Raw genomic sequence first — 27,217 nt, 5'->3', positions numbered from 1 at the left:
TAATGCACCATTATTTTTATCAAATAATTATAAATTATTTCTACGTGTATTATAAAATTAAATTATGTAACTTATCTATATATATAGTAAATATATTAAATTATTTTTATCAGGATTTGTTCCACAGCTGTTAGCTTGCACTCTAAATTTCTGAAAAACAAAAAAAAAAAAAAAAGAAAAAGGAAGTTTGGGTCGGTCAACTGCATTAGCATGCACATACCTGTTCTGTGATTTGTAGCCTTATTCAGAAACCATGTTCAACTAATTAAGTCTCCACCTCCTGCACAAATGAGCATAATCTCAATGAGTTGCAGCAAGACTCAGCAGCTGTGATCACACCTATATTCCCTTGCTCAGATGATTTATAAAAGATCTGCTGTTCAACTACTGAACTGTTCCAGGTTGATGTGGTTTTTAATGACTAATACCTTCAAATTACTTATTCTCTGTTCACAGCCTGCAGAAATATTCCTGAGTAAAGGGAAAATGCATACACAGTATCACACAAAGCAGTTTCAAGCCTCTCCCTCAAGTGAACTCAAGCAGGAGTAAAAATCTTCAGCAGAGACCCAGTAGCTGCTAAAGCACTGCTCTACCACAGCTACAGGACATGAGGATTAAGGTATAGAAAGGGAAGGCAAGGGGAGGAAAAATAAAGGAGGAAATGACCATCATCCCTTAGCAATTCAGGAATCCTCACCTATCAGAATGGCTCATGCAGCCTACTAGCAGCTACTGAAAAATTAGGATTCCATATGGATCCACCTTAGCACCCACAGGACTCAGAGCTGCTTTTGCACTCTTTGCTCTGAGTTTTTATTAGGTGTTTTTCAGTCACTCAGAAGAACTGGAAAACATGAGGGAAGTGACAGCCAGAGGCGACCTAATTACTTGCTGCCACACAGTCCCTTTTGTCAGGCTTGAGCTGAGCTAATCCAGCTTGCTAAGCAGGAGAAAGAAAGTTGAATTTGCTCAGGAAAGTATCCAACAAGCAACAGAATAAAGACAAGGGGGAAAGCAATGTGTCTTAGCTAAGGTGGCAGAGGAAAGCAGGGGAGAGGAAGACAAAACTACAAAGAAAATGGAATGACAATTCCAACCTTTCCTGAGAAAAGAAGCTATTATAGTAGTTCAGCCATAATAAATGGATGTTGGTACCAAAGTTGCTTCCTTGAGAATAGAACTTGGGGGAAGTACAATAAAATTTTGCATTAATTCCATATAAAGTGTGTTTAAATATGACTGATTTCAAACTTATGCAGTTAATATAATTTGTTAGAGAAAAAAAAAAAGGAAGCAGCAACTTTCTCAGCAAGCGTTGACTTGGATATACAGTACATCCCATAAGCATGCATTATATAATTTTTAGGTAGACTGCTCAGCAATATTGAGCTACTTGTCCCTCAACAAAACCCAACAGAAAATATTGCTTTAGTACAGTGTGGTGAAATTACCATTGTTTTTGAATTTCTAACTTTGGTATTCCACAGTTCTAGGACTGCAGCTTTGAAAAATCTTTGTAGATATTGCTATGTATTTGCTGTCTTCTAGCAAAAGAAAATAGCCATATTTAGTTTTGGAGGGTGATAAACTCTATAGTATTCACCTACAAATGTAATTGGTTCTTTAATGATACAAATAAAAAAGCTGTTCTTTCATGTTCAGATAGTAAAAGGATTTGGCAAATACACATTTATATAAATAAATTCATAAATATATACAGCTATATCTACATAGTTGTATATGTGTGACTACACAAACATACATTTCAGAACACAATATATTACACAAAATACTTTTCCAGAGTTATCATATATCAAAGTGAGCACCAGTGCTTCCCTTCAATGATAGAGCCAGGACTATTTAGAACTAGTAGGTAGAAAATCTCCTTTTCTTCCTGAGATGCTGTATTGATGTGTTTTACTGCACTACAGATTCCATGTGTTTGTATTTTGTTCTGAAAGAGGAGACCTACTTCATTCCCACTGAGTGTCACCTCCTTGAGTCCCATTCTGGAGACCAACCAGTTTCATTCAAAACATACTCCACGAAAGCTGTGCTTTCCTTTCCTTCTCTTTCCCATCTCTTCCTTCAACCAGTTTCTTGGGAGTCCAACCACCTACTCCAGAGAAGGAAGATTTCATATCCCACACTCACACATGGCTCCGTGAATCAATTAACTATCAGAACATAACTGGGAGAAAGACTCTTCTTCCAAGATTTTCTGCTAAATTAGTGAGTGAGAGGAGAAAGGGCTCCATGGTCTCATGGCCCAGTGGTTTAGAGAACACTTAGGGGAAAACACAACCAACAATTCCAATCAATGCCCTGGTCACCTTGTTTTTCACAACTGTTAACATGACAGCAGCTCCTACAATGCCCCTGTGTGCCATGGTTTGACCCTCGCCAAATGCCAGGCACCTACAACATCTCCTCTGTCTGCTCTCCCCTGCCACAGCTGGGCAGAGGAGAGGAAAAAAGTTAACACACAAAAGGCTCATGAGTTGAGATAAGGAACTGGGAGAAGATGCACTGAGGGCGAAACAGGCTGAAAAAGGTGCAAAGTGATTTACTGCTAACAGGGTCAGAAGAGGATAAATGAGAAGTAAAATAAAGCCCTCAAAACACCTTTTCTCCACTCACCCCCCTCCCTCCTCCCCACCAGCAGCACAGGGGGACAGGGAAAGGGGGTTTGGTCAGTTCATCACTGAGATCTTCTGCTGCACAGCGAGAGTTGTCCTCTGCGTTGCCATGGGGTCCCTCCCAGAGGATGCAACTCCCCACAAACTCACCCAGCATGAGTCCAAATCTCACCAGCAGCTGTTCTCCCAAACTGCTGCAATGTGAGTCCCTCCACAGGCAGACACTCTTCCCAAACTGCTGTGCTGTGGGTCACTCATCCATGGGGTGCAATCCTCCAAGGCCAGGCTGTTCCATCTTGGGAGCAAAGCCCTCTCTCCACTGGGACTCCCACTGGATCACAGCCTCCTCCAGGCATCCACCCACTCCAGCATGGGCATCTCCTGCATGGGCTGTGAGTGAATCTCTGCATCCCCTATGGACCCCATGAGCTGTGAGTGAATCTCTGCATCCCCTATGGACCCCATGGGCTGTGAGTGAATCTCTGCATCCCCTATGGACCCCATGGGCTGCAGGGGCACAGCTGCTTCACCATGGTCATCCCCACAGCCTGCAGAGGAATCTCAGCTCTGGCTCCTGGAGCATCTCCTGCCCCTCCTTCTCCACTGACCTTGGTGTTTCCATGTTGTTTCCTTCACATGTTCTCACCTCCACCTCCTTCTCTGGCTAAAAAGAAGTGTGTGCTCACATTGTTTTGATTTCTTCTTAAATCTGTTATCACAGAGGCTTAACCAACCTCTCCAATTGGCCAGACTTGGCCAGCAGCATGTCCATCATCTTCAGAGCCATCAGAGATTGGCTCTGCTGGACATGGTGGAATTTTCCAGAAGCTTCTCACAGGACACACAGAAGCCATCTCTGTGAGCTCCCCCCACTAGCAAAAACTGGGCCAAGCAAAAACCAACGCACCATGCAAGCATTTTTTTGATTATGACTGGTAGAAATAGGGGTGTCCCTGGATTTCACCTGGGTCCAGGTCTGAACACTACTGAGCAGAGACTGAGCTCCAGGCAGCCAGGTGCACCTCAGCACTGAAGTCTAAATCTCTTTTGCTAGAAATAAAGGACAGAGAGAGAAAATACTGTGCAAATTAGATGGTACAACAATAAAGTCTTCATCAAGGCAGAACTACAGACTTTATGAGTCTTAGCCCAATTAAAGGCTTGTCTGTGTATCTGTATGGATACCATTGAAAAGATCAGGACTTCAACCCCATCATTCTCAGAGATAAAATGGGGGAAATTTCTTTTTCTTTTTTTTTTTAATTGGACAATCATGGAATCATAGAATGGTTTGGATTGGAAGAGACTTTATTGATCATCCCATTCATGGGATAATGCCATGGGCAGGGACACCTTCTACTATCCCAGGTTGCTCCAAGCTCTGTCCAGCCTGGCCTTGGACACTTCCAGGGATCCAGGGGCAGCCACAGCTTCTCTGGGCACCCTGTGCCAAGGCTTCACCACCCTAACAGGGAGGAATTTCTTCCCAATATCCCACCTAAACCTGCCCTCTGTCAGTTTGAAGCCATTCTCCCTTGTCCTGTCACATTATGCCCTTGTAAAAATTTTCACTCCATCTTTCTTGAAAAGATATGTTAAATCCAAAATAATTGCCAGGGAGATACAAAGAGAACTCTTACAGCCTGAAATGGCTAATAATTTTTTAGACTGACTGGCTCTTACTCAGACAGGGTATACCATGTATTTGGTCTCAAAAGCCAAATGTTGGTAAGGGAAGCTACTCGGATCCTCAGTTATCTTCTACATGCAGATATGAAATTTCTGTACACTCTATACCCTCATATTCCAAATTGAAAAAATGTAAAAATTAGGATGAATATGTAAAAAACTTGGTGGATTTTTGTTTTTATTAATCATTTTATTAATCATCCCTTTTTTTACAAAGAAAATGTAATAGTAATACATTACATTTAATGCACTGTATTAATTGTAGTACAGTAAAATAACAACAATCACTAATGGCTTGCCAAGCCTATTGTATTGTCATTAGGAAAATGGTTAAGGACATCCTATCATGTATCTTGTAGACTAATTCTGCTGGTATGAATCAAGCTTTTCTAGACCTGACATCAGTGGAGTTATTCCAAACTCACACATTTGACAATATTCATAGTATTTGCTAAGAAATACTTTGTTATTAAGACTTATAAACTTAAACTCACTGAAGTGTAAACACTTCATGTTATATCGAGATATAAATTAATTCTGGTTCTATGTAATAACTTCTAAATTCAAAACCAATTTCTGGACTCAGTCTCATGAGAATGAGACTTCGAACTCATATTCCTCAAGACTTGACAATTCTGAGCCATCACAGTAATGGTTCAAAGCCACCTACTCTGGCTTTAAAACTAACATAAGAACACGGATATAGCAGAAACCTGAAGCTTTTTATCTTCTCATATGGGCTGTCCTTTTCTAGTAAAAATAACAAATGCAATATCTAATTTCCCATATTACAAGAATGGTTAAAAATGATAAAAGTCGATAGAATATGGATGATTGGCTTGTATTTTGAAAAAACAAGTGTGAGGGAAAATGAATATAGTAATGCTTCACTCTAAAGAAAATGTGAAATCAGCAAATAGGGTGGTGAGGTTTCATTACAGCAAATGCTAACTAATTACCATATACAGTCTTCTAAAATCATAGTATCCCTGTAGTATTCCTGCTACATTTCTACAGTATTCTCATTACTATTATGCTACAATATTATTTTAAAAATATCTTAGTGTACTGATTTTTCAAAGAAAAATGAATATTATATTAAACAGTGATGACTTATGGGTTTATTTCACACCCAGAAGGATAGTAAACATTTAAGGTAAGACCCTTGAATTATTATTACCAATTCAGCAAACTACAGGAAGCACAACGTTGCTTAAATCCTATCAAAGCTGTCATGCACACTCTGGTATTACCTATTCAGTCACTGCTATTTCCGTGATCCTGTATATAAAAATGAACATATCTCCAACCCAGCCAGTCGCATTGTTGGATGCAGTAAGAGATGCAACAATCAAATTGTTTGTAATATCACAATCCATCACTACATGTGCAAATTTGATGACACAGTCCCTGAACTGGGGTCCTAATAAAATAATACAAGAGAAAGAGTCTAAACAGAGGTGTATAATAAAGATCTCACTGAGAAAAAATCACGAACAGTCATACCCATTAACAAAATGTCTTGCACAAAAGCAGTGGGGACATGGTCTTGCTTTCATTGGTCAAATTTCCAAGAACAATATTTGGCCAAAGAATTAGAACAGTCAAAAAGATTAGGATCCCAGCACAGAAAAGCAGGTAAATACAAACTGATACATGGATATGATTAATCATGTTGAAGACATGTGAATTATACACATGTTAACTCAGGGTTATGCTCAAATGAAGGATAAACTTGAACCCGTTTTCTGAAATTATTGCTATTGAAGCCTGATTGTAAGATCAACAAAAAGAATTTTGGTTTGTCTTACCTTGCCTGGTACCTGCCTTATTTTAAAAGGGTCTATATTTCAGTTTTCATAATGATAAAAATCCAAGTCCAATGCAAGTCTTTCTACTCAAGAGGGCAAAAACGTGACTCAAGATCACAGCGCACCTTCTGCACAAGAATTATCTGCATGGAAGGAACATCAATCCCAAGAGTGATTTAAAAGCAGTCAAAGAAGAAACAGGCTCATGATAAATTAAAATAACTAGTCTTTTTCCACCCATACACACATATATGAGTATCAAAAACACACACTCTAGCTGTTAACAGGCATCCGCCAACACTCTGTCCTTGCCAGTGATGGAAATTGAAATATATCTGTCTTGCCATTCAGCTATTCTCTAAATTTAGAGATGAACAAATTTTGTTAAATTTGGATCAGGCACTTTCTGACTCACATTATCCTACAAGTTGGCAATCCTTCACATGTCACACAAAAAGGCCACTGAACATAGCGCACAATCTCTTTTCTGAAGATGCCCTGCCCATGGTCAAAGCAAAAGATATACAAACACCTCAGTAAAAGGCAGGAAATCCATGCAAACCACTCTGTTATGAACAGCAAAACAGTGCTTGTGGGTTGAAATATGCATTTAAAGAGACAAATCTTTAATTTGTGCAAATAGAACTCCACCACTTTAAGCACAACTCTCTAGGTTCTTAGTCAGGCAGGGTCTGCCTTTCTCTACAGGAATAATAGTAATCTGTGGATACACACAGATTACTTTCTTCTCTCTCTCACACACAAATACTTTTAATTGCTTATTGCGTAGCAATTTAACTTGAGTTTTAGAAAATGGCTGTTATGTGAGGAAAAGAGAACAACTAAACCCTAACATCAATAAGTACTAATAAATATTAATATAACATAAGCACCACTTTTATTGCAATATGAAACCAGTCTATTATCCACAGATGAAATCAAATTGCTGCCTTTATTACTGTCAGGAATGACTTCTAAGATACTTCTATTTACTACTTGAGTATTCATCAGCACTCTGTGTTTACAGCATCTACTCTCTCTCCATCTCTCTCACCAAGCCCCCCACATTTCTACATCAAATAGTTGAAGAGCAGTATTTCCTGATACAGTTTTCCAATTAATTTCAATACAGACACAAATGCGCACTGTGAGATTAGTAGCAGACCAATTGCTAAATCCTGGTACAGTTAGAACACCAACAGGTAATATTATCATGCATGTATTTGCAACATAAACTTAAAAAGAAGACAAATACAGAATTTGCAGTCTGGTATCAAACACTCAGATTTACGCAAATTATTGAACTATCCCACAAACTCTGTAGATAATGAAAAAAACCCCACCTTTAGAGAGTAAATAGAACTGAGATGTTTGGCAATATTCCAAAGCCTTTCATTTCCTAAAGTGGTGCTTTTTATTAAAGTAACAGCACATGTAGAATAAGTAGATGTGTTTATGCATCTTATAATTTAGAAAAAGAGCTAGGAGATTATTTTTCCAGCCCCAAAGTTGATCATCTTTCACTATTACAAACTGCACTTCAAGTTTGAATCACACAGCCCTCAAATTTTCTGTCCATCCCCTCACATTCTTGTTCCCCCATTTTAAATAGAACTAACTTGAAAATTCTGACATTTGCAAGAACGCTTGCCTGGTAATTTCCGTGAAGCACAGACAGTCTCCAATTACAATGAAATAGCTACAGTGTATTACCATTTTTAGAGCATTCTTTGCTTTTCTGAAGTGAATCAAAGCTCTCAATGGGAGCTACTCTGATTAGTGTCAAAACAATAATGTGCTAAAAACTCTCAGCATTAGAATAAAGGACTCAGAACTTTGTTTGTATGGATAATATATAAGAATGTATGAAAATATCACAGAAACTTCTATAAGGGGCCTATATATATTCATAGAATCACAGAATCCCAAGAAGTCTTGGGTGGGAAGGGACTTTGAAGCTCAGCCCATCCCACCCCCTGCCACAGGCAGGGACATTTCCACTATCCCAGGGTGCTCAGAGCACCATCCAGCCTGGCCTTGGGCACTTCCAGAAATGGGGCAGCCACAGCTTCCCTGGGTAACCTGGGCCAGGGCCTCACCACCCTTACAGTGAAAATTTTCTTCCCAATATCTCATCTAACTCTGCCCTCTTTCAGTTTGAAGCCATTCTTCCTTGTCCTGTCACTCCAAGCCCTTGTCCAAACTCCGTGTTCACCTTCCTTGTTGGGTCCTTCAGACAATTAGGTCACCTTGAAGCTTCTCTTCTCCAGGCTGAGCAATCTGAATTCTCCCAGCCTTTTCTCACAGCAGAGCTGCTCCATCCCTCTGATCCCTTTAGTGTCCCTGCTTTGGACTGGCTCCAGCAGCTCCATGTCCTTCCTGTGCTGGGCTCCAGCGCTGGAGGCAGTTCTGCAGGTGGGATCTCACGTGAGCAGGGCAGAAGGGCAGAATCCCCCCTCCCCTACTACCCACGCTTCTAAATTTTCATATTCCTAAATTTTAAGACTTTTTTTTTTAGCCAGTCAAAATTGCAGTTTAAAGGCATCAAACTGGAGCAATTGAATTTCCCTCCTTTAACCTGGCCTCTTTTGTTTGGTTCTCTATAGACAGGACAATGAATTACTTCTGGCTATAAGGACTAAACATACAAATGTGCTGACAGCTCCATCATCCTTCTGCAGGACCAGGAATCATTGACAAAACTAAAGTAGTTTTTAGTTAATCTCCTTCTGCTTGTGTTTCTCAGTAGAGACACTTCCCAGACGCTCACAGGAGGAAAATCCATTCCATAAACACTAAAGCAGCATATCCACTCTTACACTCCATTGCACATGGACCTGCAGATGGGATGTTCAGTGACACAAAGGTTGCAGACAACAGAACCACAGTCTGGTCTCCGAAAACTAAGACTCACAATTATTCCCTGGTCATTAATCTTCTTCCAGTAGGGTGTTTGTTTGCTGGATCCCACAGAAACAAATTTGGAAAAGTTGCTCTTAGGTTCTTACAACAAAGAATCAGACAGCCAGTGTAAGTCCACTTTTGCGTATCCTTTCCTGCTGAATACTCTGCTGCCTTCACTGGAAATTTTTGGCTGGGTAAGGAATACCATATTGGGCCTAATGAGGTTTTATACAGTTCCTGAGAATCTTTATTCAGTCTTTGGGTGTCTCAACCCTAATGTAGACCAAACAGAAATGCAGATCGAGCAGAACAGAAACATGCTTTAGATGTGTTGACAATATACATATATCTGGGATATTTAAAAGGAAGCCATTTAAAATCAGGAAGCATAAGTGCTTATTCTGAATCTGGCATTTAAATATCCCATCAACAGCAACCAGCATTACAAAATGGTTTAATTAACTTGAAAGGATGTAATTTTATGCTATTTAGCAAGAAATACAAATTTTAAAGTGCTTTTACATGGTACGTATCAGAGTAGTGAGGGCAAATCCTGCTCTTAACTACCCATATTTAGATATGGAGTAAATTCATGAATCTCCCCTAATAAACCAACAATGAAGAGGGTGCAGATACAAGCAGAATCTGTTACACACACTCTATAACCCATTTCCTAAAATTACCATGCTTTTTACAACATTCTAATCATAGAGTTAAAACTTAAGCCCCAATGGCAGAACTTGATCACTGGATGGTATGTGGGGCTGTGAATCCTTGGGGTTCCTACTCTCTGTATGCTTTTTCTTATTATTATTCTTAATTTGATTTGGCCAAGTCACCCCTCTTATTCTACAGTTACACATATCTCCTGAAGGTACACTGTAATAGGACCATACTTCATACTGTTTACATTGACTCTGGTATAGTAAACCATGGCCATGATGGCATGGTCAGTATTGCCTGTTCAAAATCTCCATGCCACAGGCTTTCTGTGGAGTTTTCTCCTCTGCCATTACTTCCAACAGAACACTGTTACCATGCCCGGTTGCACTCACAGAGCAGCACAAGCAGAAAGCTCACAGTGCTAATTTGGCCCCAGCAGGAAACCCAACCTCTGTTTCACATTTGAGGAAACAGTAAAAGACAGAACAATTTAGAGGAAGTCAATAGAGACCATTACCCACACAGAGTAATTATGGCTCTGTTCCTCCACAACAGACATTCAGAAACCAATACAGTGACTGATAAAACAAAGTTCAAGTAAACCATCAACAAACTCTTCAATATCTTGAAATTCATCAGCCATCACTGACCAACCCAGACCTGAAGAAAAATACAGCTTGTGTTACAGTAAGATCAGGAGCCATGGACTCCAGAAACAGAACCATTTTTTTGGCAATCACAGACTGCGTGGTACATCTCTGATGCCAGTGAGATGCTGGTGCTCTGCCAATGGCCAACATGGCCATGGTTGTCGTAATCCATAGAACAGTGCCTTTATTTTTCCCCTCCCCTAAATCTGTGTGGAGCCTCTGGATCTTTCTTTAGTCCTTACTTGTGATCACTAGTTATTGTTTCCACCTGCATTTCAGCACACGTATCTATGTGGACGAGGAAGAAGTATGAAGGAGATGCACAAAGAACTACAGCAAAGGCTAAAGGGGGCCATAGCAGGATTCAAGGACTTGTGGGATAGTTCTCATTCCCCAGGATGCTGCAAGCAGCATGGACGTGTCTGAGACATCCTCAAAATTACCAAAAAGGCCTGTAGTGTGGCTGCCAATACCAGGATCCTGCTTAAGGCAGCCCTTGTGAGCTTCCTATGGAGAAGCACAAAGGGATCAGTGTAAGTGGATCCTTTATTTCTCAGTTTTCCCACAGTAAAATGCGGAATAATAGCACCTTAATCATAATAACTCCATATTGTGAGGATAAATTAACTATTGCCATGTATTCAGTCACTGTGGTAACATGGATACTAGAAAGAAAAAGTTATATATAGCCACATAACCAATACAGGTAAATATATCTATAAATACGATCTCTAAGTACTGCTGCAATACAAATAATAAATAAAAACCAAAACGTCTTACTCATACGAGCAGGTGGATTTCCAATTATGGAGGATGTATTTTTACAAAGAGCATAGTGAAGCACATAAAGTAGGATGGTGAAGAGAAAGGTAATAAATCATTCTACAAATAAATTATTCTGAAAAATGGTCATGGTAGGCAGGAGTATGTTCCTAAACTTTAGGATGCATTTGCTTCAAGTAAATTGAATATACAGATAGCTAACACATATATATGAGCATCCTCCTACCTGTATAAAATCCACTATTTCCTGAAAAAAAAATAAATGGATACCCATGTAGCCTGCTCAGTCTAAATAGGGACACAAGTAGTTCAGTGAGCTGTGGAGTTAATGAAGCATTGTGGAAAACAGTTTACTATCTTGCCAAGAATATATAGCACTATAAATCCTCATACTGTATTTTGCTTTGAAAGAATCCCCCTGTATAGACAAGACCCAAGATGCAAGAGCACATGTGCATGGAGAAGCTGCCAAACTTTTCTCCAGACGACCCAGGCAATACACGTATGGGAAGGAAGTACAGAGAGGAGCAGGAGGTAGGTTTGATGCTGTTTAGTGGAGTCATGCTGGACAGGAAGTCAATGCCTCACTAAGGTGTTTTCTAAGAGCTGCACAGAGTGACAGGGGACAGAGATCCCAGGCAGTTCCAGACACACTGTGTGTGTCCTGGTGCTCCATGACCCAGTGCTGACATGCCCTTCCAGCACTTCTGTTTTTCATTACAGTTCTTGAAAGGCAGCCAAGGGGTCTGACAGCTGTGTTCCCTCTCTCTGCTTGTGCTCCCAATACTGCCTGATCCAACTGTATTCCCAAGAGCCAAAAGGCTTTCTGATTTCCCCAAACTAGGCTCTGGGATGCCTGCTGGCCCTCAGTTTTGCTGGTTAGAAGAGAATAAGGAGGCAGCAGAGGGGCATTTTCTTTACAAGATACATTGTTCCAGCACAGCAGATGGGACTTGGTCCTTCAGCAAAGCAACCTCAGATCCTGCTCTCAGTAAGGAAATGGTGGTGAGGATAGGAAAGGGCAAACACCATATAAATATAATTACCATAAAAATAAAATTTGACAGGCTTATATCAAAATCTCTTTATACCACAGTATGCTGTAGGTACAGACATAGTGAATGCTATGACTACCCAGCAGCTCCAGGGCATTCTCTCTACGCAACAGCCTCAGCAATTCTCTGAAGGCAAAGCACTTCTACCACATATACAGCATATGCCAGCAAAATTCAGCCTATGCAAGCAAAATTCTGCTTTTGCCAACATAACTTGCTCCAGATCACCCAAATGAAGCTCTAAGCTTCATTTCTTTAAGCGGGAGCAAAGCTCTACTCGTGATATCCCTGCCTGTACACTTGCATCAGTGTAGCTCCATCAGTCATGTCTTCACACATGGAACTGACCCTGAAAAGCTGACAGGGAATAGTGTAGATCCAGCACTCATTCCCACAGTGTAGATCCAGCACTCATTCCCACAGCTCACCGTTTCCAGTACTTACACATTTCAATCCTTTTTAATGTCACGATGTTTCCTGCTTCTAATAAACCATGTGAGATATATCCAAACAATCCTTTAGCATCTGTTATGCATTTATTTACTTAGATACTTTTTCCAATGCAGATATGACTTCCATTAAGTAAACAACATTTCAAAATCACTTAAAAAATCTGCTGAGTAAACAACAGCCTAAAATGAAAGTGCTGACTTGCAACTGCCCAAATGAAAATTTTGTAACAAACTTACATTTAATCCTATCTATATTTGAAAGTTCTGTATTTAGATTACAGTGTTTGATGCCCTGGATTTTTTTCTGTTGAGTTTCATTTAGCATTTCATTCTTCCTGCTACAATTCCTGCTACAATACAACTCCAACATGAGATGACCATATATACATCCTGATCCCTTAAATGTTTTCAAGCACAAACTCATTCAGAACACTGTTCAAAAACTTGCAACATTACATTTTGTGCCCTTGTTCTTTCCGTCACTTTGCAGATACAGAAGAAGAGGCTAGACTACACCAGTAATCTCATGACAGCTATCAGCTTGCCACCTTAGCCCGGTTTGCAGAGAGCTATTATCCTCCATCTTACAAACTTCATACATTTCTGTAGAAAGAAAAAACCCAAGTAACTTTACTGAGCTGTAACAACACCACACAAAAACCCCAAAAGGAAGACATAATAAATGCTTATTAATAAATGTCAGCAATGAAATTTCCCTCTGACACTAAAGTGCTTGTAGCTAAGGTGTTACTATTATTGGTTCATTATTAACACTCCAGGAACAACGAAGAATTCTGAGCATGAAGCAAGAATAGTTTGTTTTTTTATTTTCCCATTGAGCCAGAAAAAGAAATCTTGCAAAACAAATTTAATTTGGGTAGAGGAGCAGTAATTAACATGCAATCTAGCACTAAGCTTGATGACAGTTTAAGACCAATGGTCAGCTTGCATTTTTCAGTTTTATAATTCAATATTTCTAATTGTTTCTATCCATGCTTGCTGACTCTTCTCAAAAAGATAAAACCACTACAGTCCTCTGGCTTAGAAACTTGTTATTGCTCAGCTTCTTCCTCCATAAATTGCAAACACAATCAGAGATACTAAATCACAAAAGCACAGTTGGTGAAAACTTGCAATGTGAAGACATCTCTAAATAAAAACACTAGACCTCTACCTCTAGCAAAACCAATGCAAACACCAAATGCTGGTCAATATTCCAACGCTATTCCAACAATAGCAAGCCTCTGCTTGAAATGAAGCTTCTCTTTGCAAGGAAAAGTTGCAATGCCAGGACAAATACTGTTTCAGTTTTGAAGGAATATAAAATAGAAACCTGCTGGAGCATCAGTGCTTGGCTCCAACAGGCTGCAATACACCACTCAGCCCAGCATACCTGGGGATGAGGAAGATGGGAGTGGGACCCATTTGCTCTTTTGAAAGGATAAATGGGAAAGAGCATGGATTATTCAACACCACAGCATGCTAGAAATTCTTCCTCAAACAACACTTAAAGAAAAGTTTGCAGCCAGCTGTTCTAACTCACATTGCTCTCCAACACCTGGGACTGTTGTTTCACTATTCAGTTTAAACACATTAAATTATATTTCAAGCTTCTTCCCTCACTTCTTTGATTTTTTTCTTCTTATGGCTCCTGATAGTGAAAGATAGTATTTCACAAAATGATAGACTGTTATAATATTGAAAATTTTATCTTTCATATGATTACAATTTATATAGTTATTTTCCAGGATTCTAAGAAATATCTACTGGGACACCATCAAGTATCTTTTCAATAAAACATAAACAACACCTTCTAAAAAGGAAATTACCCAGCATGAATACAAAATGGATATTCAAAGTTGAATTCCCCAGACAGGTACATGAGTGTAACAGCTAAAGACAACTCTGTTTCTCCAGAAAAAGTGACAGGACAATTTTGTTTCCAAAGTCGTTGGATGTGCTTTACATTTGTTCGTGGATGCAGCAGGTGATGGTCCTGCCCCACCCATATAGTGTTTAGGAAGGGGCTTCCCGGGTATTAAAAAGCCCCATGGATTCCAACATAACCTTGACTTACAAAAACCTTCAGGTATAGTTTGCCTGTTGCCTTTATCCATATCTTGTTCTCCTTTCCTGATTATTAGAGATTCATATCCTAAGCCTGTGAAGGGGAATCAGAGTACAAAAAAGCCCCAGACTAACACAGCCCCTGTGTGCAGAAAGCAGATTAGTAATCCACATTTCCCATGTGAGCAGTAATACTTTACACTCCCTTCTACAAAGTTTTGGAGGGGCTTTGTCACTTTCTTCACATTTTAACTTCATCATCATCATCTCCCTCTCCTGACACATAGCACGACTGGAGTAAAATCTTCTCTGTCAATGGACTGCACATACATGCTGTGCAGCTAACAAACAACACCCCTTCCCCTTTTGACGTCCTTTCACTAAGTCAATTCATTTACTTTGTATTTTAATTACTGTGAACAAAGGCATCAAACCTGTGTATGCACCTGGACCTGGAGGCAACAGCTTGCCAGCTCCCCTGTGCCTAAGCGAGGGCGAATACCAGCACCTTACTGCGGGGGCTTGAAACGCCAGCACAGCCAGGAGCTCCTCAGCCCCGCAAGCATTTCTCTACATAAACTTTGAGGTGTTTAAGAACTGCTTCTGAATCAGAGACGAAGCAACAGCAGGTGGGGCAACTGGGGGCGAGCAACGAGGTGCCCAACTACCTGCGCTCAGCACCTGAGGCTGAAGCCTTCCCCTTGCAGGGCGGCGGGGCGAGCACCGTACCCCGAGGGCTCTGGGGTGCAGGGACCGCTCGCTCCTCGCCCCTGCGCCCCCAGAGCACTGCAATGGTAGGCTGTGTCTTCCCCGGCCCCTCCAACACCTCTCCCTACCCGGAGCCACTCACACCCCCCGCCCGGCGGCCACCTCCTGGCGCCCCCGCCTCGGCAGAGCCCGCAGCGCCGCCCCATCCCTCCCTCCCGGCTCTCATCCCTCCCTCCCGGCTCTCTCCCTCCCTGTCTCCTTTCCGCCCTCCTTCCCTTCAGGCCCCCACCCCGCCCTCCTGGCCCGGTCAGTCCATCCCGCCCTCCAGGCCCCCCTCCTTCCCCCCTCCTCCCTATCCCTATCCCTCCGTCCTTCCCGGCCCCTGCCCGGCCGTACCTGGGCGCTGGAGCCGAGCTCGGGCGGCCGGCGGGCACCCAGCGCCTTGGCTGTGCTCTGCAGGTTGACGGGCGCGCTCTGCGGGGGCTCCGCGCCCATGCCGCCGTGCAGGGTCGCCGTGACCATCGCGATGGGCGCCCGGGCCGGCAGCGCGGGGATGGGCAGGGTGTGCCCGGGGCTGCCGCCGGGGCTGCCGCTCCCCGGAGCCTTGAGGAGCGCCGGGACAACGCCGGGCTTGGCGCTGCCGCTGACGCCGCTGCCCACCAGCACCGCCAGCTTCTGCCGGGAGAGAGAAGGGAGAGAGAAGCGGCATCGTCACCGCAGGGCTGCGGACGCACACGGCCCCCAGGCAGCACGGTTTCGGGGTTATTTCCTTTCGGTTTTATTTGGTTTACGGTTTTCTTCCTGGCAAGGGAAGGGCTGGGTTCCCCCTCTTCGCTCGGGAACTCGCGGGTTGCGCTCTGGGCTTCCAAAGTTTTTGGTTGGATTTTTTTCCTTTTGGGTTTTGCCTCGAACTAATATTCTGACATAAATGATCATGATATAGGTCTACGTATTACTGCGGCTTCAGTTAATAATAAAAGGCTTAAAGAATGGTATTTTCAACTTTCTCTTCCATTGGTCTGAATATCCATTGCATGTGCCCACCGCACCCCAACACTTGACGACTTCATGTGTTCTTTTACACTGACTGACTTTGGAGTCGATTTGTTGCTTTCCCTTTAAAGTTTACTTTTCCTCACAAATTTCCACTATTTTCCCAGTGGTGGTAATTATTATTATTATTATTATCATTATCCAATCTAACTTTTCTCCATAGCACCATTTAAATCACAGTTCTCTGTTTTTCTTAACAGTTATTCTTTTACATTGCTACAGAGTTGCTAATCCATCATCTGTAATAGGAATATTCTTATTATGACCTTGTTACAGGAACTGTGCCAAGATTTGTATTTGAGATTTCTGTAGGTACTGTGAAGTTGCATACAGTAAATAACAGTGTCTGCATAAAATGCTCACTTTTGAAAAGGAAAAAAATCTTGTATAAAGTTGTTGTGCTTTGAGTAATCTTGGAAGCTTTTCTTATTAATGCCATTTAGGCGATTAAGTATATGTGGAAATAATATGCTAAATCAAGCCTCTTTTGATGCCTTTAACTATTAAATACCTCATTTTTACAACAGATTACTTCAAAGGTACTTAGTCCTGCAAAGAATTCTGCCCATGTTTAAATTTATGTACTGACCATAACTTTAGACTTCAATGCACTTACATCTAATATACAGCCATTGGTAAACTGCTGGTCTACTGTTAAAGCCCATGAGAGTTTTGTTGTTAACTTTGCTTGTTTAAAACACTGTGTGTGTACATATCTGTGCATGTGTGTATAAAGTCACAGAGATGCTTAGCTCTTTCCAGAATCAAGGCTGAAAATCTCGCTACTGGGCATAAAGTAGAAACCTTGTAGCACAAAATTTAAGTGACTTCTATGAAAATACCTAGTGATCATGACTTCACAAAAATGTTTTTGATCTTTCTTCATTTTTGTCTTTACTTTTCATTCTCCATTATCCTGACAATCATCCAAAGGAAGCATAGGCAATAGACTGTGCTGTTGTGTGTCATAGAAGTTTTGAAGAGAACTTTCCCTTCAACACAGAAATACACCTGTCTGACAGTTTAGGAGTGCCCAAGTGAAAGCCAAGAACGTCAGGTATGTTTTATGTAGGGGTAAAAAGTTGCTTGTGACAAAACTCTATAAAGTCCTCTTTCTCAGGTTTGTTGTAGCCCAGTTTTCCATTGGTGCTCTTTGCACGGATTCCATGCCCCATGGTATGCTGCTGCAGATGCCAAACAGAATTGGGACAGCATGTGGGAGAGCTGATCACCACCTCTTCTGCTCTCAGAACATTTCCTTGCACAGCACCTTATTAACCCCTACAGCCACACAAAGCTCTGTGGTTTTATTTTTGCTTTATGTTCTATGAAAAATGCAACCTCACAGACTGTCTGAAAATGCTGTACTTGGTTACAGTGCTAGAAATCCATTGTCTAACTGGAGTTAGTCCAGGAGGGAAATCCTAGCTCTGCTGCAGACAACCAGAAGTTGGCTGCTGACATCAGTATTATTAGAGAGGCTCTTTTGCGACCCTAGGAGCATTTGTTATTCATGATAGATCACTGTACTGATGAAATGTCTTTTAATGTTTGTCCTCAGACATGAACATGTGGGTTACTCAATGAAAAACTTCTTACAGAAACACTCAGCATTACTCTGATTTCATATCTTCAATTAAATTTCTAATAAGTAATATTCTCGTGGTATTAGTACAGCTATATTTTGTTCTCAGACTGTTCAGCAACAGAAAACATCTAAGCAAATAAAATTTCCTGACCCCAAAAGATAGACTATCCTTGGTAGCCCAGTGGAAAAATCCTTGGTAGCCCAGTGGAAAAAATAAGTAAATTAAGTAGAAGTAGATTATGACTTTCTTGACAAACTTCAATAGCAACTAATTACTTTCTGTCGTGTTTTAAAGCAGCACATTAGCTGAGAAGTACAAAACCAAGAATTCTGTAAAAAACCAAAAAATTTCACTACTCAAACTACCATCCATTCCATTCCCACTGTTCTCCCTACATGCATTAACAGTGAGTCAGTTTTGTGTCTTCGCATGTCATACATGTTAACGTTTTTCCTAATAATGTCACAATCCTGTCTATTTGTGTGGATGCAACCAAATGAGCTAAGGAAATAACGGTTACTGCTTGTTTCAGTCTAAGTTGTGATAAACATGAAATGCTTGTAAAACTGGAAAACTTTCATTCAAATTTAGGTTTTGTGGCTTTTCTAAGTAAATACAGGGAAATCATTATGTCCTTGGGATAGGTTTGCAAAGACCAACTCTCCTGTGTCTGTCACCTCCTGAGGGGACAATGTTATACCAAATTTATTTAAATAACTGAAAATTTTAGAAACTAAATATGGAAGTATATACAAAGGATCAGGTGCTCAAGATTAGCTTTCAAAATAGAGTTACAGAAAAACTGTGTATTTAGGGAAAAGCAGAAACAGCATCTCTTCTGTGTCTCTTTTAATAATTTTCTAAAATGTACTTATCAAAAATTTAAAAATAGCCCCCTTTAATCAAACTATGTTAGTTAAGAGATTAGCTATTCTGTGTTTTTTTCTTTGTAACAGCCATTTTTACTTTATAGTCCTGAGAAGACATTGGTAACAGAGTGTTGGCAGAAACAAAGGTTATGATATGAGAGATTAAAAAAATTCTTAACAAAACCTACATCTGCTGTATTCTATTTCTGCCAGATTAATTAAAAGAATCATCTTAGTTTTTAAAGAGAAAGAAAATCTGCATTTTGAGAATCAGTCAGCATAACATATTATCTCATACTTTTGGAATAATGAACAATAAGACACTAAGCAAGTTTTGGACACTGCAGCAGAAAACACGTGCTGATGCAATGGAAGAGCCAAAAGAGAGGAAAAAAGAAAAACGTTGGCTTTAAATGCTGGAAAGCAGGTCTCTGCTTCTCATCCACAGCATAATAGCCCACACAATACACCAATTTTGAAGCAGTGCCTTTTCAATAGCAACACAACTTTCATTTTCACTGCAGGATGCCATAGGCAGTCCGGAGTTTGAAATATGTATGCCGGTCACATGCAAACACGCCACAATGTGCTGGAAAGCTGCCACTTGTTTATGATTTCCCATCTTGTACGCGGCACGGTCTCAACTATTTAGAACAGAGCTAATATTTTTTTCCATATGTATCAAAATAACTCTGGCCTTTCTATTTATTAGTGCATGTAAGCTTTCTCCGCATCCTCTCCTTTCTAGCGAGGTCTGTGCTGTAAAGGTTTGCAGGTGAGAAGGCAGCCATCCAACAGTTTTAGCCTCAAATTTCTTTAATCAAATGCTACTTCTGCTATCACAAACCACAAATCATTCTGTTTAGTGAAAAAAGCAACAGAAAGAGCAAAGGGAGAAAGTATCTGCAGGTGGCTATTTTGCTGTGATTCACACACCTAGCATGGGGCACATGTATGTGCACATGCAGGCTCCAGCCAGGCTTCACGTACACAGCACTGCTGCTGCTGCGAGGCTTTGGCTCCTTCACTGTCACCCTGCTGCAGCTTACATCATGTTTTCAAATCCTTACTGATCTGATGTCAACATTACTTCACACATGGATCTGAAATAAGAACAGGGTCACGCTCTGCAAGGGAGGAATTCTCAGCTCCTGGCTGCTCTCTGCCACAGCAACAATTTAAAAGATACATGCTTCTCAGCAAACATTCATATTTTCCTAGAAAATATGAGATATGTTTAAAAAGGACCTAAAATTCACTGTCCATCACATTTACATTTTAACACCTACACACTGTAGATAGAGACCTCAGTCCATTAATCTTTCTAGAATGATGCTCTGACAAAGCAGTTTGGTTGTGAAAAAACTGCAACTGTTTTCAGAGCAATATCAGCTTTTTTCCATAGTGGCCCCATGGCTAGGAGATAACATTTGGCATAACTCTGAGAGTTTATTTAGCTTGCAGAACATTGGCAATCCACTTTCAAACAAAAATGATGTCTTGTCAATTAATAATTTAACATTCGGCACTAATATAAGGCCATGCATGCAAACCAGCTGAACAGACTTCTCTGGCAATGAGGGCCATGGCCTCTCTTCATTTACCCAATCATCACAATAAAATTCTCTCGAACAACAGAATATTTAATATTCAGAGAGTGAAAAAACACAAACGCATTGGAAACACAGTCACCAGCTATGGCATTTTAGTATGCTGTCTTAGGATTTTGGATCAATCCTATTAATTTCCATGCATTTCCAAATTGCTACTTATATACATGACTGATCCTATCTGATCAACACCTTAAGTCATGAGCCAAGCCACACACTGAAACAGAAATGAGCAGAGCTTCAGTCAAGTACACAAACACATACAGGCACTCAGCAGAGTTTGGTGGAAGCTTATGACTTCACTAAGGCTTAATAGTATATATATTATCCCCGAACTCCCATTAAAAATGCTTCCTTTTGCATAAAAGCCTTGGACACCAAGTTGCCTGTGCCCAAAGAGAAGACATTAAAACAGGTTCTCACACAAACAAGGATGAAGACAGTCGCATGGGAAAGTTTTATGCGCTGTTTCCAAAAATGCTGTATTTCGATGTAAAGGTGTTCAAGACATGCAACCTAGGGGGAGGAGGGGGAGGAAGAGGAAGAGGAGGCGGAGGAGGAGCGTTTCAAGGAAACTGGGGTAGTTCCTCCTGCCAATGGTTCAGTAAATGTCAGTTTGATGCAAACGCTCTCCCTGCGACGCTCCGGCTTGGGCGGGGGCAGGGATGGGGAGAAAGGACGGGAGGGAGAAGAAATTGCTCGCCAGAAGTATTTTTAATGACCTCCAGGGAGAGGTCGCCGTGGCGTACGCTGCCGTGCGGTACCCGGGGCCAGGCAGCTTTCCTCCTCCTCCTCTCCTCCTTTCTCTCCTCCTTCCCCTCCTCCCTTCCCTCTCCCCAGTCCGGGGCCTCCCGTCCCCCTGATCTTTGCTAAAGGAAGCTCCCAAAAGCACGATTAATAAACAAGGAGGTAGCGACTGCCCAACTAGGTACAACTCGACTGTTAATTTTTGTTAGACGGATTTAAAAAATAGCTGAAAAAAATCTGGGACTTGATGGAAACAGCCTTTCCAGGGGCAGACTTTCAGCCAAAGGAAGCTTAGTCTGAAACACAGGCAGGAGGGTTTACGTGTGCTGAAGTACAGTCTCAGCATTAGTTGGTTGGGGGTTTTTTTTACGGCTTCTTTTGTCTGTTTCTTCTCCTTTTTCTTTCTCTCTTTTTTTTTTTTTTTTCCTGACAACTTCCTGCCTGCCTGTCATTACAAGTAAGAATGTATTTCTTTACCTCTATCAGATCTCAGTTAATTAGCCATCACTGCAGCAGGCTCAAGGATTTAAATTCAAAGTGAAACTCATTCTAATGAAAACCGCAGCAAACCAGGGGTTTTGTTTGACTTTAACCTGAAAGTCAGTTATTGTATTACTGATGTACATACTGCATTACCAGCTGAGTGCTTTCAGCATCCCTCTTTCAGTGTGAAATATTTAATCAGCACAAGGATCCAATCAGCACAGCAGAGGGGAATCTAGTGTGTGCATTAATTTACTTGCAGTTGAAAAGCAGTAAAGCAGGTCAGAAACACGTAACCTTCTCCCTTTCCCCCTCCTCCTTCCCCACCCAAACAAATACACAGCACATCAGAAGAGTTTTGGTGGGGGCGGGGAGGGATTGAAAGCCACCCCGTATGAATCCAGATAGGATAGTCAGACAATAAATTAGTCATTGTTGCCAAAGAATGACAAACACTACCTGAAAGAGAAGAGGGTAACAACACACACCACCACCTACCACCCCCAGACATACGCCCCAAAATCCCTCTTCCAATCAATTACATTGTGTAATTGTTTGGTTTTTAATCTTTTACTCTTTTAAAGCTGGAAAGATTAGTTGAATGATTACCCCTTCTGTGTATGACATTAATTAGAAGGAAAGCACATGCCAGGAAATACTGAAACAGTCTTTGTATTAAGGTGAAAAATGGCTTTGGATTTTCTGACCAGACACGTTCTCCAGAAAAGGTTTCCATTAATATTATTGGTATTAAAAATCTGATTTAGAAGCATTCAAAAGCTCTTCCACGCAGCAGCAATTTTATATACAGCAGCACACAACAGCTAAACTTCTTCCGCTTCCAATTCTACCCCTGTATTTCTCGCTTGTTCTCTGAAGACAATCAAGTTCCTTGTCTCCTTGATATCATAATGAGAATACCAACATGCCATTTTCCTTCACAAGGGATCATATACAACCTGAATGTTACATGAACAAATTTGTACAACCCTCCAAGCAAAAACATCATGCAGAAAAGTGACAACAGGCAACGATTAAAGTTGCATCAGAAAAAACCCAGCCCAGCTTGTCAGTGTGAGTGGCCAAACTCTGAGTGTGGCTGCTCTCCAGGACAGGGCAGCTAGGAAGAACTAACAGATTTATGTAAGGAGAGAATTTTCTAAACTGGTGAATACTCCAACAATGGTAACAGTGGGCTTAGAAATGCACATATTCAGTCAAGTGCAATTAGCCTTTAATTTCTGAAATCACTAAACAGCTTGCTGACTGCAAAACCCAATGCATTTTAAATGGTATTGCTGACTAGCAATCCACTTGTCAAAGCTCAGAATTAGCTGCTTAGTGACGTGTAAACAGCACTTTTTAACTAATATGGAGTAGGGGGGAACAGGATGCTATTTAATGGGAAAAGTCAGATTATGGAACATTCTGAAAGTATCCGTGCAACTTGAAGAAGAGAAGGAGGAGGAACTAGGGTTGGGGGCTTTTTAATAATCTCACAAAAAATCCCTCCTCCTTTCTCTCTCTCAAACTATGTCAACGATCAAGGAAACAAGACATTTGATCCACACCTGACTCTCTCTTCTTGTTACATCAGATCAAGAAGGAGAAGTGTAACGGGGCCGAGGGGGGGCGGGCGATTTCTGCAGAGCAAACAAATCTAGAAGCTGGCTTTTTTTCTCCTACTCCTATTAATTAGACCAATTTTCTGTCAGAAACAGAGCTTTTAAAACTTGCAGTGGAGTTACATGTGTGCTCACTCACACACCTGCTGCATATATGCATTCAGAAAACTAAATATTATGCATGTGGGATAAATTCCTCCCCAAAAAAATCTTCAAGGCAAGAGTAGTTCGTTTCCCATTTTATTTGATGGATGGTTCTCTATTTTTCCCCTTAATCTCAAATTAAAAATGCACAATAAACTCCCAATAGTACGACACAGCCTGTGCTAAAGCCCCCAGAAATGATAGCCTTTAGACAGGGGACACTGTGCTCTGGAGCAGGTCTGCATGGCTCTGAAATTATATTTTCAAACCCAAATTTACCACAGAGGGAAATATGGCTTGATGTCACTATGAATAAAGCAGAAAGCACACAGGCATCCTCTTGGCAGGTCAGGAGAGGGTTTTACTGGCTCCCTGCTGTGTAACACGGGTTGTCCTCTGGCCCCAAAGCCAGGGTCCTACTTGCCTTTAGCAGCTCAAAACTAACACTCTTTTGCTGTTGCCAACTTCAATTTCTTACAATTTGCCTCATCCCATGCATTCAAGAGAACTGCATTCATACAGATTACTTGTTGGTGAAAAACAAATCCAACTTTCTACAAACAAACACACAAAAACACCCTGGGTGTACACCATATAAACACTAATGTGCTTCAAATTTAAGTTTTGAGAAAACAAAAGCAGAGTGGTTACAGGCCAGGAACGTGCAGCTCAGCATATAGAGCCCCAGTAAGTGCACTAGAACAAGCTGAATGTTTCCATTATGTGAAACTCATTCATTATAGCTATAAAATGCAGGGCAGACATTTGCGTTTCTAGACTGTCACCTTGTCATTTTTAGACAAAATGATGGGATCTAGACCCTTTCTAAATGGCATCAAGCTCACATTTCTTGATAACCTGCCTCCCTTTGTTTCAGTATTCTGCCTCACTATTTTCTTCTCCTCTGCATGAACATCATTAAAGTTTGAATTCTATGTGTCTATGTGAACTCAGGGGCTTCTCATTTTTGCTTAAAAATGCAGTTTCCTATGACCAAGCACTGCAAAAAGAGATTCAACTGCATACAATCAGAAAAATCAACAATAAATTAGAGTAATTTTACCTAGTTCCAAAGCTGCTGCCTCCTGATTCACATTCCCTCTGCCCCATTCCTTCCCACCAGTCCCAACCCAAACCCCACCCCGACCTGATAATAATTTCTTTGATTTCTCCCTCTTTCACTCCAGCTTAAAACCAAATTTGGAAATGCACATCTTTGTTGGAGTGGCAGGAAGAACCAGCAGTACAATAAACTAAGCCAGATCCTTTTCCCCTGTCTCTTTTTCCTAGATAATACAGAATCCTCCTGAAATGAACAGATGTAACTGTGAACAGATACAGACTTCCCATGGGATCAAACCATCAGGTCCTCAGTATACACAGAAAGAAGATAGAAGTTAAATGGTGGCATTTCCCCCAGGGGAAGGCAGAGCTTCAGTTGTGAAGTATTCCCATCAGAAATTCTGGATAAGTTGCAAAGAAAAGAAAAAAATCCCCTGCCTTCTGTCCAGATCTGGTGTAGACATTTCCCCAGCAATTCTACGTACACACATTTCATCTCAACAGCAGGAGCATTTAGGATGACTCTGGAGCAATCAGTGTTTTCCAAGTGCAGGCACGTTTGCATGGTACCCATGAAACTGCTCAGAGCAACCTTTTAATTTTTCATCACTTCCAAGTACAGTTTTGGTGAAAGCAAACAAAGCAGGGGGGGAAATAAAGAGCCAAAACAGAGTGCTTACATCTTACAAGCTGTTTGTAAGCAGCTGACAGTGCTTACAAACAGAGTGCACATCCTTATTCCGAATACAGGCTCTTGTGTCCACATGGACCTTTGCCAATAGACACAAGGGCAGCAGTGGCCAGAGGCACAGCCACCCCATGCTCCTGCCCCCTGGGCCCAGGGGCATCCCACTCCTTTTGGCAAGGGAATGACAGCACATGAAGGAAGCTGAACTACAGATTTTGTCACAGAACCTGAAGAGTGTGCTTCGTTCAGAGGACAAAGATGAAGGCAACTTTATGAACAGGTTTTTTGCAAAAGCTATCAGCCTTTAGCACACTTTACTCATGAAAAACGCTGTGGCTTGGCAGCACAAAGAGCAGGATCCTTCTACCCCAGCGTCTGAGTCTGCTTCTGGCTAAGCACACCAGGACTGAGGTGGAACCAGAGCTGTCTTTCAAGATCTAGAGAAATCCCTTTGCCTTTGTTTCCCAACTTGATAACATGTTTTCCTCGCTGAGATATTGTGCAAATGAGCTTGTTAGCATCCATTAAATGCTGTTTATTTTTATTAAAGGCAAGTTAAATCATATGATTTTTTGTTAATCCCACAGAACTATGGCTGTCAAGTCAGAGGTAGTGAACTATTGCCCTGTTTATCTAATCTTGCCTGCAAATATTTTCTCACATCCTCCAAACGAAAGCTTGTGGAGATGAAGATGAGACTTTACCGGTCCAAGCATTTTTCTGTGTGTATGGGGGCCTGGCCATGAAAAGAACTAAGTGGAGGGCACAATGTAATTTAATGTACTTTTAATTTCATGTACTTTCCTTTCCACAGGTTGCAAGAAAACTATCTACAGACCAAAACATATAGTAAAGCCCACGCCCAGAAATGGGAAACACACAACTGGTAACTACACCTCTAAAAACAGGTGCTACAGGTCTGAAGAAGAAAGGTGTTCAAAGAAGCTGGAAGGAATGGGAGAAGAGACATACAGTGCCAAATTTCTCACAACAGCACTCTTGCAGTTTTTCTGTCAATGGACGGAAGAGAGTTGAAGTAGCAAACCTATGAGAGATTCTCCTCCTGCATCGTAAAATAAAACTGTTCATTACAAACTATGAAATGAGAATTATAGACAGTTGTGCATGTGCTTTGCAGAAGTAAAGTAGAAGGATGAGTTGACGATGGAGTTCCATCTCATGACTTCCTACTTTCTCATACACAATGTATAGAGGATGACAACCTCAATGATTTTCTCTGTCCTTCCCCAGGATCTCTGAGCATCTGTGCATCATTCAGAGAAATCCCTATGATCCAGTGAAAACCTTCCAGAGATAGGAACTCTTGAGTATGCACATGGAAGGAAGCTGCTGGAGCTAAAACTAAAGTCACAGAAACACACGCCCATGATGTATCAAGTCAAAGCCGAAAACTGAACCTTGACATCACAAACACAAAACTTTCATTATTGAGAGAGCATCTTCACTCCTCATTTAATCTTGCCTCAGTTGCACCACTTCATTTGCCATGTGGAGTGTCCAGACCATAGTTGTGAATGATCACACTGCCCTCTTTATCCAAACCAAGGGCTGACTGGGCAGGTGTCTTGGTTTGAAAACAAACCAGTGGGAGATCACAAGTTAAGATTGAAATTAAAAATAAGTGAAATAATACAAGGAAAAGCACTGACAAAGTCAGATACAACCTAACACCCTGTTAGGGTGGTAGTAGCAGTTTAACTGAAGTAGTTCAGTTGAAGCGGTGATCTTGTGAAGGTCTAGTCTCCAGCTGAAGATCTAGTGGTAGCTCTGGTCCTCTGGGAACCCAGTAGACAGGGCTAGCTCAGGCAGTTTCAGGGCTAGGTTATATCCAGGTGGGAACACCTGGCTCTTCCCTCTTCAGCAGAGCATTTTACAATGGGACGAGATAAGTTCATGAGTCAC

General features: G+C 41.2%; 1 protein-coding gene across 5 annotated transcripts in view; it reads right to left on the bottom strand.

Moving 5' to 3' along the window:
- The window catches only part of PHF21B (PHD finger protein 21B), a 165,016-nt gene that overhangs the window by 45,901 nt on the left and 91,898 nt on the right, over nt 1–27,217 (bottom strand). For 3 of the 5 annotated variants that reach the window (XM_085049762.1, XM_085049763.1, XM_085049764.1), the window contains exon 4: nt 15,821–16,099. The exons of the other annotated variants lie outside the window; for them this stretch is intronic. In XM_085049762.1, the coding sequence (XP_084905888.1) occupies nt 15,821–16,099 (279 nt within the window). The remainder of the gene's footprint in view (nt 1–15,820; nt 16,100–27,217) is intronic. 5 annotated transcript variants of the gene reach the window in all.

This window comes from Lichenostomus cassidix, chromosome 1Ab (assembly GCF_008360975.1).
Source record: "Lichenostomus cassidix isolate B80296 chromosome 1Ab, HeHo_3.0, whole genome shotgun sequence".
Taxonomy (NCBI): domain Eukaryota; kingdom Metazoa; phylum Chordata; class Aves; order Passeriformes; family Meliphagidae; genus Lichenostomus; species Lichenostomus cassidix.
The sequence above is the reverse complement of the archived record's forward strand: the minus strand, read 5'-3'. Positions and strand labels throughout refer to the sequence as shown.